Source organism: Bubalus kerabau, chromosome 4 (assembly GCF_029407905.1).
Source record: "Bubalus kerabau isolate K-KA32 ecotype Philippines breed swamp buffalo chromosome 4, PCC_UOA_SB_1v2, whole genome shotgun sequence".
Lineage (NCBI taxonomy): Eukaryota > Metazoa > Chordata > Mammalia > Artiodactyla > Bovidae > Bubalus > Bubalus kerabau.
Window position 1 is genome coordinate 144,460,373 of NC_073627.1, and position 17,878 is coordinate 144,478,250.

Consider the following 17,878-nt stretch of genomic DNA (forward strand, 5'->3'; position numbering starts at 1 on the left):
AATATATTTTTCAGAGAAAAAAGTAATCTACTTGCTTAACATTTCATAATATATATCTTAAGAGAAGACATTGGAGAAAAGACGGATATTATTTTCAGTGTTATGAAACATCTCTATCAGTAAACTGTAAAATCTGTATAAAATATCTTAATTTGTATTAAGCACACCCAGGTTAATGCTAAAATCGATCACTATCTTTGTCACTGATGTACCATTTCATCTCTATTTCAGTTCATAGAGCATGATGAGAAAGTATGATGAGAAAGCACACCCAGGTTAATGCTAAAATCGATCACTATCTTTGTCACTGATGTACCATTTCATCTCTATTTCAGTTCATAGAGCATGATGAGAAAGTATGATGAGAAAGCACACCCAGGTTAATGCTAAAATCAATCACTATCTTTGTCACTGATGTACCATTTCATCTCTATTTCAGTTCATAAAGTATGATGAGAAAGGTACCCCTACCCAGCAATGAAGGAAAGGGAACCCAAACCTGGAGGGTCCCTTGATTTTTCATGAATGCTAAGTAGGAACAACCAAATTTAGAAAACATCCAACTAATAGTGCCTGAAGAATATTTGGATTAAATTCTTTGGATTTTAAAACTATTTCAAAAAGCATCCTCCTTTCAAGCAACCCTTCAATTTTAAGAACCTCACTAGAATTTAGGCCTACAATACTTGGATAAGCACAAAGATTTCAGATGACAACATTCAGGACTGTAAAGTCTTCATATATGTGAGCTGCATACCCATCTTGATCCCTACTTATAAGAAAACCCTCTGTCCCTGAAAAACAAACCTTATTGAAATATCTGAAAAGAACAGCTCTAATCTCAACAGGACTCAGGCAAATTAGTTTTTCTAAGACATTTGCTTCACTGTGAGAGAGGTTTTGAAATGATGCTCTGAGCAAGTTTTGGCGACTCTGGATACTTTCGTTCTTGTATTCAATTGCGGCTTCCAAAGCTTCAATCCCTTCTTCAAGTTGGAAAAGAAGATGTTCTTCCTAGATATAATACAATAGAAATCACTCATTTTAAATGAAGTAGTATAACTTGGACTTTGTCATACTCTAAGATCTTACTATGCTATTTGGGTCTAATGGACATTACCATTCTTCTACTCTTCCCTCAAACCAATCCATGGTGGCTGCCAAATAAGTATCATGAATTGTGCTGTATTTTCACCACAAAACATTACAGCATTTTTAGTTACAGAATTCCTCATAAAATAGAAACTCAAATGTTTCTTGAAGAACTGACCCTCTAGAAATCCATATAGCCAACAGGTATATGAGAAGATAGATACTCAACATCGCTAATCATCAGGGAAATGCAAATAAAAAACCACAGTGTGATACACACCTGTCAGAATGGCCATCATCAAATAACAAATGTTGGTGAGGATATGGAGAAAAGTGAATTCTCATACATGGTTGGTGGCAATATAAATTGGTTGCAGCCACTGTGGAAAACAGTATGGAGGTTTCTCAAAACACTAAAAAAGAACTACTACATGATCCAGCAATTCTACTCCTGGGTACATATCTGGGAAGAAAAACTAATTTGAAAAGATACATGCACCTCAATGTTCATAGCAGCTTTATTTACAATTGCCAAGGTATGGAAGCGACCTAAGTGTCCATCAACAGATGAATGGATAAAGATGTGGTATATATACACAAAGAAATACTGCTGCTGCTGCTAAGTCACTTCAGTCGTGTCCGACTCTGTGCGACCCCATAGACGGCAACCCACCAGGCTCCCCCGTCCCTGGAATTCTCCAGGCAAGAACACTGGAGTGGGTTGCCATTTCCTTCTCCAATGCATGAAAGTGAAAAGTGAAAGTGAAGTCGCTCAGTCATGTCCGACTCATAGCGACCCCATGGACTGCAGCCTACCAGGCTCCTCTGTCCATAGGATTTTCCAGGCAAGAGTACTGGAGTGGGGTGCCAGAATACTACTTGGTCATAAAAAAGAACAAAATTTTGCCATTTGCAGCAGCAACAAGGATGGACCTGGAGAGCATTATAGTAAGTGAGTCAGACAGAAAAAGACAAATGCTGTATCACTTATACGTAGAATCTAAAACTCACAACAAACTAGTGAATATAACAACAAAAAAAAGCAGACTCATAGATACCAAGAACAAGATAGTGGTTACCAGTGGCAGGGCACATAATAGGGGCTGGGGAGTGGGAGGTACAATCAACTGGGAGTAAGACAGGCTATAAGGATATATTATACTACACAGGGAATATAGCCAATATTTTGTAGTAACTTTAAATGGAGTATAACCTTTAAAAATTGTATTAAAAAATAAAAATTAAAAATGGACACTCTACCACTCTGCAAACATAATTTGCTCATTCCTATCTCTATGCCTTATTTAACAGTGTTCTATCTAAAATGACCTTCTTTCTTATATCTATCAATACATACCATGTTTTTCATAATCCAGCTCAAGATTCTGATTCACCAATGCTGCCTTAATTCAATCTTCCACCAAATGATCACTGCATTGCTTTGGATAAATAATGCATTAAGTATAGCTTTATTAGGTTTCCCTAGTGGCTCAGTGATAAAGAATCTGCCTGCCAATGAGGAGACGTGGGTTTGATCCCTGGGTGAGGAAGACCCCCTGGAGAAGGAAGTGGCAACCCACTCCAGTATTCTTGCCTGGGAAATTCCATGGACAGAGGAGTCTGGCGGGCCACAGACTGTGGGGTCGCAAAAGATTCGGGCATGACTTAGTAACTAAATAACAACAACAAAATAACTTTATTACATTATCTATAACTTGATTTTTATATTCATCAAGATTTAGAGTTTTCTCATCTTTCTGTCTCTTCTCAGATGGAGTAGAATTCCTCAAGAGAAGCATAATGTTTTCTACTTTTTTGTTTCTTCCATAGGGCCCAGGAACTGTCCTGGGCACTCAAGAATTCCTTAAATGCTCAAATGTTTTGCTGAATTTTAGCCTCTCAGACCTTTAGATCTGCAGGGCTGGGGGTTGACTTTGACAGCCTTGAGGGGAAAACCTTATTCTGTGGTTCTTGGCAAAGCTACCCAAATTACATTATAAAATAGGGCAGTAGAAGCTCATGATGTCACATAACCTCCAGTCAAGTTTGTCTTCAATTTCTTTCATCAACTCAATGAACAATAATGTCATTAAATCCTCTCCCCTGTTGCTTCTTAACCAGCCCCTTCAACTTCTTCTCATACTTGCTCAAATCTAAAACACTACAAGATACAGCAAGGTGATTCCTAGCCACTTACTTTTTGTTAGTAACTTTCCCTTACTTTGGACACTGACCATAAATATTTGCAGAGAAAATCCAGGCTCAAAAGTTCATCTTTGTCTGATAAAATAATAAGTTATGGTTACCACTGCCAACTGAAATAAAATTTTGAAAAAAAGTCTGGGACAATTTGGGAGCCAATAAATGCAACGCCTTTTACATAGTTAAAAAAATAATGATGAAGAGAAGCCACTGCTGCTGCTGCTAAGTCGCTTCAGTCGTGTCCAACTCTGTGCGACCCCATAGATGGCAGCTCACTAGGCTCCCCCGTCCCTGGGACTCTCCAGGCAAGAACACTGGAGTGGGTTGCCATTTCCTTCTCCAATGCATGAAAGTGAAAAGTGAAAGTGAAGTCGCTCAGTTGTGTCGACTCTTAGCGACCCCATGGACTGCAGCCCACCAGGCTCCTCCGTCCATGGGGATTTTCCAGGCAAGAGTACTGGAGTGGGGTGCCATTGCCTTCTCCAAAAGAGAAGCCACATGTTCCCTTAAATGAAAACTCCTAAAAGTTATTTCTATTGGGGGTTGAATTTTGCATATCTACTTGGCTAGGGCTTAGTGTGGAACAATGTTCCTGTACTTTCTAAAACAATTAACCCTTAATGCTCTAGGCCTTTGTTATAGATGATGAATTACCAAGTATCACCCAAGAAAGATGCATAAAGAAAAGGTGCCCTCTTTAGAAGAAATGAGAGAAAGAGTCCCTCAAATCATTTTCTGTGTTCTGTGAAAACCTCAGCTGAGAAAGGCCATACTCAAGGCAAGTGTGAGTCTCCCTATCCCTGGCAATGCTAGGAAGGGGCCACATTCATGGACCTCCATGAGAGGACATCACAGTCTCTAGTCAAGCCTGGCTCATGGCACCAAACAGGTGCCAAGGAAACTCAGTACATCTGACAAAGTCTCAAGGAAACAAAGTTGGTCAGGTTTATCATTTTTATGTTTCGGTAACAAGGGTGAAGGAAATCATCCAAGTGATCCATCATACAGTACTTCCAGTTCCAAAGCATACTGACTTACTTCAGGTGACAACATGCTACCATTTTTAAGTTTCTTATCCACACTGTTTCTTTGTCTCTGCAGTTGATCCTTTTCTCTCTGGAGGGCTTGTACTTGTTCTGAAATCTTTATTTTCTCCTCAGCTGTGCTGCTCTGGAGCTGCACATTCTTTTCAGACAACTCTTGGTCCAACAAGCTCAGGCGAGTTGATATTTTTAAACTGTCTGTGTTCAAAGCCTAAAAAGATAATCAACCAGACACCCTAAGGTCAGTTATTAGAAATACAGACTATAAATAAATCAGGAAAAAAACAGAGAGAAAACTACTATGTGAACATATTTTTAGCTCTTACATTATTATTTTCTCCCATGGATTTTTTTGGGGGGGCTTCATTTTCTAAGCCTTAAGTTGAATGTCTTTTTTTAAGTGGAGATTTAAAAATAAAGTTTTTATTATTTATTTGGCTGTGCCTGGTCTTGGTATTTCATCAAAATAATTACATGTATATACTACCATAAGGTTTATAATTTTTTTAAAAAGAAGTCTCCTACACCACCCTTTCTCTGATTCCTGCTCCCTAGAAATGACCATCTTTAACCTTTAAAGCTATTTCTTCTGGTATATGTCCATGTTTCTAAATAACATTACCAATTTTAGATGCTGTCTACTGGTTGTCTATTATGAAAGATAAGGATTTGGCACTCTTATGCCTCCTTGTCTGTATTTCCCCTCCTTGTATTCTCCCAACTTAAGTTGTATTACGGTTTTTATTTAAATCAATAGTTTACATGACTTTGTGAATATTATTCATAACTGAACTATCTAGGACAAAATGATCATATTTCCATCTGGAACAATTTTTTTTTGTTACCTTGTAACTAATTCTTTTCCAATAGAACTATAAAATTCCTCTCAACATTATTTTTTCAGTTGATCAAAACTTAATCAGGGAATACTTTCATTCTCTTCTCTTCTGGCAACATTTTGCCTAGAGTCTCCATCCCCCTGCTCCAAACTAGACTATAGTTGTTCCTGGACTTCCTTTGGTACTATTGAAAATTTCCAGTAAGAGCACATTTTCTGGCTCCCAAGGCTTTCTTTTCCATAGCTTGTGTCCTCATATTTAAGGAGCACATCCTCTAGCAGTTTCCTGAGACAGGCTAGGTTATAGATAATTTTTTTCACCTGAAAATGTCTGTATTCTACCTTCCCATTTAATTTATATTAGTCTAAAAAGAGAATCTTTGTTTGGATACCATTTTCCTTATGAGTTTTAAGACTGCTTCAGGTCTTCTAATGAAGAAGGTTGAGAACTCCAGTGCCATTCTGACTCTCAAGATTTATACAATGATATGCTTTTGGTAGTCTTTGCTATGCCCTTGATAAACTATTTCAACCCAGAGTTTCATATCTTCAGTGTTGCAATTGTTTGTATTATGTCTTTGATAATCTCCTCTTCTCCTGCTTCCTCTGTTTTATCTTTCTGGAATTCCTGTTACTTGGATGATGGACTTTGTGGGTTTATCTGTCAATTAAATTTTATTCCTCTTATTTTCTATTTACTTTTTGAGATGTTTCTTAACATTATCCTTCAGAGCTTTTAATTTCTAAAAGTTCTTTCATGTTTTTCATAGCCTGCAGTTCTTGCTTTATGGATGGAGTATCAGCTTTTACCACCTTGAGGATATTAAGATTTTTAAAGTTTTTTCAGCTCCTTGTTCTATCTTTAATTTTTCTAATCATCTTTTTTTTTTTTCCTTTTGTTTTGGCCTCCATCTTTAATGTTAGTAGCATTCCTGAGATCTCCATCATACTTAAGAGTCAGGTATTAAAATGCTGATACTGTGGTGGGTTAAGACTTATGACAGTAGGATATACCTGGAACCTGGACACTTAGTTGAGGGCTCCCAAATGTAAATTTTTAGGCTATTTTTTCCTGGGACTGTTTCAGAAAAATCTACCAATCTTCTGCTGGGAAGTATAAGTCTGGCTGCCTGCATTTTGGGATATATGAAGGGGTTAGGAAATGGGTATCTCAGGATTCAGACTTCCATTCATTCCCTGTTTATTTTTACTTACCCCAGCCCTCTGCTGTACCTGGTTCAATCTTCAGAAAATAAATCATCTAGTCCAGAATTAGAAAAGGATGGTTTCCCAACCATGCCCTGTTTTCATTCTCAGGCCTCACTCCTCTCTTCTAAAATTCATGGTCCCTTCATTTCTGAGTTTTTTTTCATGTTTATGTGAATTATAGCTTGTGAAGCTGTTACTAAGAAAGCTAAAGGCTTGACTCTCACTGGAGTCCCTCATCTAGGCACTTGGATTTCAGCTTTTTCTGCTCTGCTAAGCCAGTAACCACTTATCTATCTGCTTTCCAGCTTACATTTTTTTGGTAACCTTTTGTCTTCTGTTATCTCCCCTACTCTTTTTTCCCTTTATGTGTTTATAGGTTTTTTTCAGTAATAGCTTTACTAAAATATAGTTCATATACATCGATTTAAAGTGTATAATTCGATGGTTTTAAGTATATTTGCAAACTTGTACAACCATCACCATAATCAATCTTAGAACATTTTCATCAGTCTCTCAGAAGAAACCCTATGCCCACTAGCACTCATTCTATTTCCTCGCCAAGCCCTGATCCAGTTCTAAGTAACCAGTATTCTACTTTCTGTCTCTATGGAATTGTCTACTATGAATGACTTCTTTCATTTAACATTCATTTAACATGTTCTCAGGGTTCATCCATGTTGTAGCACATATCAGTGCTTCATTCCTTTCTACTGTTGAATAATATTCCGTTATATGAATGCGTACCACATTTCGTTTATACATTATCAGTTGAAGGACACTGGGTTGCTTTCATTTTTTGACTATTACGAATAATACTGTTATGAATATTCATGTACAAGTTTTTGTGTGCACTTATGTCTTCACTTGATTTGAATGTACACCTAGGAGTGGATGCTAAGTCATTTGGTAATTCTATGTTCAACATGTTATCCAAAGTAACTGCACCATTTTACAATCCCACCAGCAATGTGTAAGAGTTCCAATTCCTTTACATCCTCACTAAAATTATTTTTCTGATTATAGTCATCCTAGTGGGTATGAAGCAGTATCTCATTTAAATTTTGATTTGCATTTACAGGATGACTATGATGTTGAGCATCTTTCAACGTGCTTACCGGCCATTCACAAATCTTTGGAGAAATTTCTATCTGAATCCTTTGCTCGTTTTTAAACTGGGTTGCCTTTTTATTACTGAGCTTTTAAAGAGTTCTACATCTGTTCTAAATACAGACTTAATGATGTACAAACACCTTCTCCCATTCTATGGGTTATCTTTTCATTTTCTGGATGGTGTTCTTTATATTACAAATGCTTTTAATATTGATGAAGTCCAATTTATCTAATTTTTTCTGTTGTTTGTGTTTTAGGTGTAATATTCAATAAACTACTGCTTAACCTAAGGTCACAAAAAGTTATGTTTCTTTCTAAGATGTTTATAGTTTTAGCACTTACATTTAGGGTCTTTGATTCATTTTATTTGTATATGGTATGAATATAGACTTTTTAAGATAAATCTTTTTTTTAATTTACTTTTGGCTGTGCTGGGTCTTTACTGCTAACGGACTTTCCTCTAGTTGTAGTGAGAGCAGGCCACTCTAGTTGTGGAGTGAGGGTTTCTCACTGCAGTGGCTTCTCTTGTTGTGGAGCACGGGCTTTAGCATGTGGGCTGCAGAAGTTGAAGTTCATGGGCTATGGGGTACAGGTTCAATAGTTGTGGCACACAGGCTTAGTTGCTCCACAGCATGTAGGATCTTCCTGGACCAGGAATCAAACCTGTGTCTACTGCATTGGCAGGTGGATTCTTTACCAATGAGCCACCAGAGAAGCCTTGAATATAGGCTTTTTTATACTGTGTTTCTTGTCTGAAATGCATACGATCACATCTTATAGTATTTCTTAAATACTGAAAAAATATGTAATATGCTTTGTTTTATCCTTTATAATATCCTTTGTCCAAAAAGAACCCTGAAATATGTCTCAAGTTTCTCTTCTGTTTAATTAAAACTATCTTCAAAGAATCAATTTTGCTATGATCTACTGTGGGTTTCATTTATTTGTACTCTATGCTTACCTCAGTATGTTCTTACTTCCTAAATATTACATCTCGTTGAAACTAGAAAACACCTATTTTCTTTTCTTTGTTTTTCCTGCATCATAAAGTAAATGTATTTCAGGAATAAGCGTTTCCTTCTCACTCCTTTCTTTTTCTCCTTTTTTCTTTTTTGATACAGAACGTATCATAAAGGTCCCAGGTATTTTCTTCTATTTAGTCACTTGATACATTGATTTGTAAATCCTCTTTGCTGTCATTACATGTTTCTTTTTTGCGGGGAGAGGGGCAGCTTCTAAAACCTGACCCTGACAGCCAGTGTGGACAAGTTACCTGGATGGAGCAACAGCAACTAGGCTGCTTAGAAGGGCTGCCCCTACCCCAGTGTCCAATAGCCTGCTGCTAAAAGCTATCTTGACATGTTTGGGAAACAGAAGACAGAGCAGAGCTAAGTGCAGATCTTGTCCACATGTTACATTAAGGTGGAGAAGTTAAGAACATGTCACCATCACCCCAGACCTAGTGGTACATCTATGCTGGATGAAAGGCAGGTTTTTTAATAAAGAGGCAGAGCTTATTCCATGATTCCATGACTGACCCCAGACTCAAGGTCAGCTGGAGGCAAAGGTTTGTGCAGAAAGTCTTTTTTTACAATTTTTAAAAATTAAAGTATAATTGATTTACAATGTTGTGCTAATCTCTGCTGTACAGCAAAGTGACTCAGTTATACACATATATACATTGTTTTTTATATATTCCATAATGGTTTATCACAGGATATTGAATATAATTCCCTGGGCTATACATTACGATCTTGTTGTTTATCCATTCTAATGCAATAGCTGGGATCTACCAACCCCAAGCTCCCAGTCCATCCCTCTCCCTCCCCCACTCTCCCTTGGTGAACACAAATCTATGAGTCTGTTTCTGTTTTGTAAATAGGTTCATTTGTGCCACATTTTAGATCCCACATACAAGTGATGATATATGGGATTTGTCTTTCTCTTCGTAGAGAAAGTTTTCTTAAAGTCTAGGGCAAGTCAGCTTTATTTTCAGATGCTATTATTGCTACTGCTATTATCAAAAAAACTTCTCCTGGTCCTTATAATACTTCTACAGTTATTTTTCAAAACCTGAAACTGAGGCAAAGTCCTTCATAAAACCACTTATCTGAATGGCTCATAAAACCCAAGTCTTACAACAAAAATTTTTGTAAAGATACTCAAGTCTTTATAAGTAGAAAAATAAACAAATCTGTATTATACAAAGTCTTTCTTTTATAGGAATTGTGATTAGTAGTATAGTTAGATCATTTTCAAGTCTATTCTTCCAGATTACCAATGTTCACTCAACCTTCACCCAATGTTCACTCTCTAATGGTACAGATTATTTTTAAAATATCCACTAAGGCTAATAATAGAGGCTTCCATAGGAAATGGCAAGCAAATTATTCTAAATGATTACATAGTTTCTGTTTGGGATAATAAAAAGTTTGGAAATAGATAACAGTGATGGTTGTAAACACTGAATATAATTAATGCTGCTGAATTGTACACTTTAAAGTGGTCAAAATGGTAAATTTTATGTTATGCATAACACACTACAATTTTTTAAATACCACCGAAAGTTAATAATAGATAACTCATACTTGGTAGAACACTGAACATTTTACTTCAAAACTGCAATAGATTTTACTGATGGTCATTAAGTAAGCACTAATAAGCCAAATACACTGAAAACCAGAAAAGTTTTCTTTTGGTTTCTAACTTCACAGTGGTTTGATGTACCTTATAGAAAAATAAATATCAATTTATGGCTTACAACCAGAGTCAAAGAGCATATTAAATAGAATACCTGACTAGATCGCAACTTCTTACTTTCCAGGTGGCTCTTCTCCTGTAACAGGGCCTCCTTCTTTGAAACTATGGCCTCCCGTTTCTTTAAGTCTTCTTCCAGCTCCTCTAATTCTTGGCGTTGGTTCAGAACTTTCTCTACTTCTTCATCTAACCATTTCTTTTGTTTATCCAATTTCTATATTAAAATTCCAAAGAAATGTTACAATTTGTTTTTCTTCACCATAAAATTTATATGGTAATAATATAACTTCAGACTGACTAAGCACCTTAAATGAACATTTAAAAGCTATCTAGAACACCTTAAATGAACAAAATAGTGTCTGTCCAAAATTGTCAAGAAGTACGTGGTTCTAAGTTAACATCTTCCTGTGTTGTTTTATAAGGAGTTAAAATTTATTCCTTGAACATGCTTGAGTCTAGGATTTTTAAGGCTGACAATTTTCTTTATATATACTGACAGTCAGTTCTGAGAACATGCTGGAAATCTTGTCTGTTCCAGAGGTGCTTACCTCCATCTCAGCACTAATGAATGAGCTCCTTGCGTGACTGCAGGGACAAAGCTTTTTGCCTCTCTAGCCCCAGTGCCTGCTATACTGCCTTGCCCATGATTGACTTTCAGTAAAACATTATATGAATGACTGAATGAATTTCTGATTCAATTAACCAATGAGGTGAATAAATGAATAGCCATAGTGGAAAGACATAGGGGATAAGGCATGAAAACCCACTCTGCATTATAACCTGTCAACATCAAATAATTACAAAATAAATTGAGCTGTAAATATTTCCAAAACAAGCATCTCAGTATTATCTTGAGCTAAGGGTACCTAGAAATAAGTACAAACAAAAATGTGAATGGAATAACTATCCAAGATGGACTCTACCAAGTGCCCATCTACACTGCAACAGAGTAATGAAGCAATACTTCTTAAATAACAAAAAAACAAATCAATATAGTACTATTTTCCAGTTCTTCTCAAACTTGATAAAAAAAAAAAAAAAAAAAAAAACCTGTTCCCAGAAATCTATATTAAGACAATAAGACAGTGAATATGCACGAGAAAAAATGAGCAAAGTGGCCAAGGCAAAGTGAGATCCAGAGTCCAGAGCTCTGTAGTTTTTCATCCAGACCTAGACAGTATGGTCCTATTAGCAACAGCACATGTGAATAATACTAAACCCTAAAATAGCAGCTCTACAATTACTAGAACAGTAAGGATATCCCAGAACCACGATAGAAATACTTTAGTTTTGTTATATCCAGCTATATCTTAGAAACTCCACACATGAGACCCTATGAAGACTAGCAACTAAAACATATTCTACAAACATTTCTTGACTGAGTGGGGTTTGAAAGTTAAGTAAGAGATCTTCTGTAAGCTCCATTCCAATCAAAGAGAAACCAAAAAATGATGACTGTTGATAATAAATGTTATATACAGCTAACTGCTAGGTATATGTATGCAAAAATGGAGAGAGGGATTGGTTCTGTCTGAAAAATGGAAGTAACATCAATGCCTGCCTCAGAGTAGGCAATACTTTAGCTGTGCTTTGAGGACTGGGTGCTGTGCTGTGCTTAGTCACTCAGTTGCGTCGGACACTCTGTGTCCCCATGGACTGTAGCCCGCCAGGTCCAGGAAGCCCTTGAGGATTGGGTAGCAGTCTGCTAACGTAATAGGTGTTTTAGAGAAACAATAATAAATGAGTGAATTTTCCTGCACTGGAGATAATAAAGTTATGATCTGTGCAATTCACAGTATCTTAGTAAGTTTTCTGAAAATTTCTTACTTTGTCTCTTCTCTCTTACAGTAAATAGTCCTACCACACAGTGCCAATTTTAAATACTTTCTTCTTATAAAAGAGTTTCATATCAAAACAAGGTCCTATTATAAGCTTTTTGGATAGTCATATTGATTAATTTATAATCTTATTTAGAGTCAAATTCTGGAAAATGTTGTTTTAGAACACTAAAAAGCAGGAAGGTTAAAAAAAAAAAGCAGGAAGGTTTCTTTTTGTTTATTATTATTTTTAACCCAACAAAGTCAATACTGTGAGAACCTATTATTGTATTCATTTAGATTCTTAACGTTTTGTAAAGCTGCGTTAACTATTCTATGCTTTCCTACCTCTTCTACTCCTCCACATACCCTTCCACCCAGAAATATTATTACCAGGCATGTCAGAGAGAAAGCTCTTTAACTAATTTCTAAAAAGCACTAGTAAAATAACTGAGAATACATGCATGTCCTAAATCCTACTGTTAAAATATTAATATATAAGATTTAAGAAGAGCAAATAATTTTTTCAGAATTAGGTTGATGCATTTGCATTTGAGGGTAATTATAGTTTTAAGTACAGTAATTTTTAAGACTTTTAGTACTGCCATTCCTTATTTACATAAAATTTTGTTTCTTTGAACTTTAATATTAATTTATGAATTTCATTTTTTAAATGTGGCATTAAGACAATAGCTTTTTAATATATTACATATGGTGCATATACAATTTGGTTGTATTTGAGTAGAGAGCTCTTATCTTTAGAAATATATCTGTTTCCAAGGGAATAAACCAGTCTTGACATAAGGATAAACATAATCTAGTTTTCATGTTTACATTTCACAACATTCAAATAAACTCATTTCTACTGAAGTAAGAATACAGCATTCATGTTGATGTTGGGTAGAAACCAACACAATACTGTAAAGCAATTATCCTTCAATTAAAAATAAATTCAAAACAAAAGAAAAGTACAGCGCATTTCTAGATGAGAAATTACTTTTTAATAACAGAAAAGTTTCAGGAGAAATATTAGAAATTTTGTACTCCAGCAGCAATGTCTAGTGTTTGAAGATTTTATTTAGAGTCCACCTCTTTTTACCTCTACTTAGACAATCATCACATCGAAAAGAAACCAGGAAACACTAAATAGAATCGACAAACCTGGAGTTGGTCTATACTTCCAAACGAACCTTTTCTCCTTTTCATCTTAAATGCATCAAGGTCCTCAGCTTTCAGTTTTAGATCTTTCTGTTCTGTTTTTAACTGTAGTTCCTATAGAAAACAGGAATTTAAATCACCTTATTGCTTTTACTACATGGCCATCAATAAGTATTTATGCAGATAATCATTTTAATATTTACTTTCCTAGTTGCAAAGAGAAAGAAAACAAGTAGATGAAGCTTGGGGCTATTAAGGAAGAAAATAATGTTAGCCATTCAAGCAATAAAATCTCACAGCAAAAATCAGAAAAGCTAGGTATTTTTTTCATTTTTCGCCTGTGTTACAAATTAGAGTAACAAGGGTAAGAGTATGAAAATTATAAGTTCACTTTTCTCTTGCCTTTCTGAGTTCATTACCTTCAGTGAGTCCACCCAAGGTACCCATCTGCAACAGGGATATAAGAATTTATCACAGGAGAAATATAAAAAGAAAAGTAATACTCAGGTTCCAGCATTCAAAACTCAGATTTTTCAACATGAGAATAGTCTTTCAAGACCGATCATGGTCCTCTGAAGAGTATTTTCCAAATTCCTTCAGTTTCCATTCACATCTTAAAAGTCAAGTCAAGAGGGCCCATGTGTTCTACTGGGGTTTAGAGACGATGTTCTTGTCCACCACCAAAGCTTAGCAGGAATCTTGAAGGAGGCCATGAACTCAAAGTGGGCTGGTCCGCACTGCTATTTCTTACTGGTCCATGATGGATAAGTACAGAAATTAAGTGTTTAGAACCTTTTACAACAATTTAACAGAATAATTTTATGTCTACTGAATCTAATAATTAAAAGATAGACTTATTGTATATTTTAATTTTTATTTCATTTTTCTACTAGTTCTTGTTTTACAAAGGTATTGGGCTCTGACAAATTCATAATAAAATGAAAATTGTACCTTGTGTGTGTGTGTGTGTTAGTTGCTCAGTTCTGTCCAACTCTTTGCAACCCCATGGACTATAGCCCCCCAGGCTTCTCTGTCCACGGAACTTCCCAGGCAAGAATACTGGAGTGGGTTGCCATTCCTTTCTCCAGGGGATCTTCCCCACCCAGCGATCAAATCTGAGTCTCCTGCATTGCAGGCAGATTCTTTACCGTCTGAGTTACCAGGGAAGACCCCCAAATTGTACCTTTTCCATAGAGAATTTTGGAAGTACTGAATAAAAGGAAGTAAAAGGGAAGTCTACCATTTTCCAGGTCTGGAAATGGCCGAAAAGAGGAAAAAGAGAGTAAGAAATATGTGTGTCCCAGTTTACTCTTGAGTTTTGACCTAGGAAGGAGATGATAAGTAAAGGTGTCACTGAGGGCAGAGAGAATGGGGACTGCAGTGCAGAGGCTTCATATCCACATAGGTCCATGCAGTCTTGCTGAAAGAACAGAACTATGATCAGGGAACAGCGACTAATTGGACTCCTTGCACTTGGAGAATGAGGATTACGAGTTGAGGACAAATAGGGAAAAGAGATGAAGCCAAAGCTCCTCCACACTCTACACTGAAAGTGAGACCAGTCTGTAGACTATACTGGCTTCACACCAGGGGCCAGGAGGGAAAGGTGGACAAGGGAGAGCAGATTCCAGCCAGTCACAGGCAAGAACCAACTGAAACTCAGGAAGTCCCTCCTCCTCAACTCCATATGATGCAATAAAGCTGCACAATGGAACACCACATACACTGGAGCCTATCTTTGAGAAGCATGGGGAGGAAAAAATTGAATATTCTTATTCAGGAGAACTGAGAATTATTTGAAGGAAATGTCTAAACTATCAGAATAAGGTTTGAACAGACTGAATATTTGGTTAGTTCCTATGATATTTCCAGCAATTATTATGACATGGATTGGGCTGGGCAGGGTGCAAGGAGTGTCATAAAGAACACGAGGCTACTAAAGAGTCAATAAAGAAATTTTCTATGCCCACTTGAGTTGAATTATGAGTGAATTCAGACCCTCTTATATTTACTAACCATTAATTTTTCATGCTTCCCTATTGCTTGTTCACAGTTGTAATTCAGCTCCTGTCACAGTCACGGTGACTTTAGGATGCTGAAATAAAGGCACCTTATACCAAGGCTGACTCTCTACTATTCGTTCTTCTACACATGCTTTGAAAGTATTTAACAGGTGATCTAATCCCCTCTTCTATATGTTGCTCTAGAAATTATTACCTTTACCATATATTGTAATCCCTAACATAATATTAAAATAGCTGTCTACCAGGTACTGTGCTATGCTTTTCACATCTATTTAATTATCCCATTTAATCCTCACAATAATCCCATGAAACAGATACCATTATAAATCCCATTTTACAGATGAGGAAATTGGTGCTTAGAGAAGTAAAAGTCCCATATCACACACTGATCCACAATTTCAGGGGTTCCCATATCTTTTCTTTACTATTTCAGTTAAGAACTGCTGCTCTAATAAGAACCTATGCAGAAGTCCTAGTATTCACTGGAAATGGTTTAGTCAAGTGAAAAATGAAATGTTAGAAAGCTAGTTCCAAAACAGCAAACAAGATGTCCCTTAGGACTCTGAGCAGATGCTGTTTTTGCATGAAGTAATAGAAATTTCAATATATCTTCAGGGAAGACTGTTCCTTTTCCTGGAATACTGAGAGAGATGGCTAGAAGGAACAAAATTACCCTAGATAAGAAAGTGCTAAGTTTTAGTTACCAGAAGAGTTGCATTTCAGCAGACTATGCGTTCTACTCAAAAGCTTCTTTCTTTTCCCTAAACAAAGATTTAGAGAGCGCTATGTCTTTTTGGTTTAAGCCAGGGTTCATGAGAGATGAGAAGCTGAGACCCAAAGACCACAGGATTGAGAGGGGGGGCCTGCTCCTCAGACTGGAGGAAGGACCGCAACACACAGACCAGGCTGTTGGCGATGAAACGAGAACTGACATCAGAAGATTCAGCCTGTACAGCTTTTTGGTTCACTGGATACGGGTAAGGAGGAAGAGGACACAGTCAAGAATGATTGATAAATTTCTAGTCTACTCAACTGAATGCACTGAAATGTCATGTAAAGTACACTGGAAGACTTTACTTTCTCCCCCATTAAGGGAGCAGGGAGGAAGAGTAGTGAGGAGATAAAGATAAAGTGAGGAGATAAAGAAAGATCCTGAATTCACCTATAAGTCAGTCAGGTTAGTCGCTCAGTCGTGTCCCACTCTTTGTGACCCCATAGACTGCAACATACCAGGCCTCCCTGTCCATCACCAACTCCCGGAGTTTACTCAAACTCACATCCATTGAGTCGGTGATGCCATCCAACCATCTCATCCTCTATCGTCCCCTTCTCTTCCCGCCTTCAATCTTCCCCAGCATCAGGGTCTTTCCCAGAGTCAGTTCTTCACATCAGGTGGCCAAAGTATTGGAGTTTCAGCGTCAGCATCAGTCCTTCCAATGAATATTCAGGACTGATTTCCTTTAGGATGGACTTGATGGATCTCCTTCTGTCCAAGGGACTCTCAAGAGTCCTCTTCAACACCACAGTTCAAAAGCATCAGTTCTTTGGTGCTCAGCTTTCATTGTAGTCCAACTCTCATATCCATACATGACTGCTGGAAAAACCACAGCTTTGACTAGACAGACCTTTGTTGGCAAAATAACATCTCTCCTTTTTAATATGCTGTCCAAGTTGGTCATAACTTTCCTTCCAAGAAGTAAGTGTCTTTTAATTTCATGGCTGCAATCACCATCTGCAGTGATTTTGGAGCCCCCCAAAATAAAGTCTGCCACTGTTTCCACTGTTTCCCCATCTATTTGCCATGAAGTGATGGGACCAGATGCCATGATCTTAGTTTTCTGAATGTTGAGTTTTAAGTCAACTTTTTCACTCTCCTCTTTCACTTTCATCAAGGGGCTCTTTAGTTCTTCTTTGCTTTCTGCCATAAGGGTGGTGTCATCTACATATGTGAGGTTATTGATATTTCTCCTGGCAATCTTGATTCCAGTTTGTGCTTCATCCAGTCCAGCATTTCTCATGATGTACTCTGCATATAAGTTAAATAAGCAGGGTGACAATGTACACCCTTGACATACTCCTTTCCCAATTTGGAAACAGTCTGTTGTTCCATGTGCAGTTTGTAACTTGCTTCTTGACCTGCATACAGATTTCTCAGGAGGCAGGTCAGGTGGTCTGGTGTTCCCATCTCTTTCAGAATTTTCCACAGTTTGTTGTGATCCATACAATCAAAGGCTTTGGTATTAAGATATTAAGAAGAGGTGGATGAATACACACAAGAACTATATAAAAAAGATCTTCATGACCCAGATAATCACAATGGTATGATCACTCACCTAGAGCCAGACATCCTGGAATGCAAAGTCAAGTGGGCCTTACGAAGCATCACTATGAACAAAGATAGTGGAGGTGATGGAATTCCAGCTGACTATTTCAAATCCTAAAAGATGAGGCTGTGAAAGTGCTGCACTCAATATGCCAGCAAGTTTGGAAAACTCAGCAGTGGCCACAGGACTGGAAAAGGTCAGTTTTCATTCCAAGCCTCAAGAATGGCAAAATGGCAAAGAATGCTCAAACTACTGCACAATTGCACTCATCTCACACACTAGCAAAGTAATGCTCAAAATTCTC

At 37.1% G+C, this 17,878-nt stretch overlaps 1 protein-coding gene and 1 long non-coding RNA gene across 13 annotated transcripts in view; one reads left to right on the forward strand and one right to left on the reverse strand.

The window, feature by feature from the left end:
- Positions 1–7,781, forward strand: part of LOC129650449 (uncharacterized) — a 39,331-nt gene extending 31,550 nt beyond the window's left edge. The window contains exon 3 of the long non-coding RNA XR_008713773.1: positions 7,463–7,781. This is a non-coding gene — a long non-coding RNA (uncharacterized LOC129650449). The remainder of the gene's footprint in view (positions 1–7,462) is intronic.
- Positions 1–17,878, reverse strand: part of KIF27 (kinesin family member 27) — a 93,132-nt gene that overhangs the window by 15,910 nt on the left and 59,344 nt on the right. For all 12 annotated transcript variants that reach the window (XR_008713771.1, XR_008713772.1, XM_055578922.1 and 9 more), the window contains 4 exons: positions 13,230–13,340; positions 10,289–10,465; positions 4,333–4,548; positions 808–1,014 (listed from right to left, as the gene is read on the reverse strand). Coding sequence is in view for 10 of the 12 variants with exons in the window: in XM_055578922.1 (XP_055434897.1) it covers positions 808–1,014; positions 4,333–4,548; positions 10,289–10,465; positions 13,230–13,340 (711 nt within the window). In the remaining 2 variants the exon portion in view is untranslated. The remainder of the gene's footprint in view (positions 1–807; positions 1,015–4,332; positions 4,549–10,288; positions 10,466–13,229; positions 13,341–17,878) is intronic.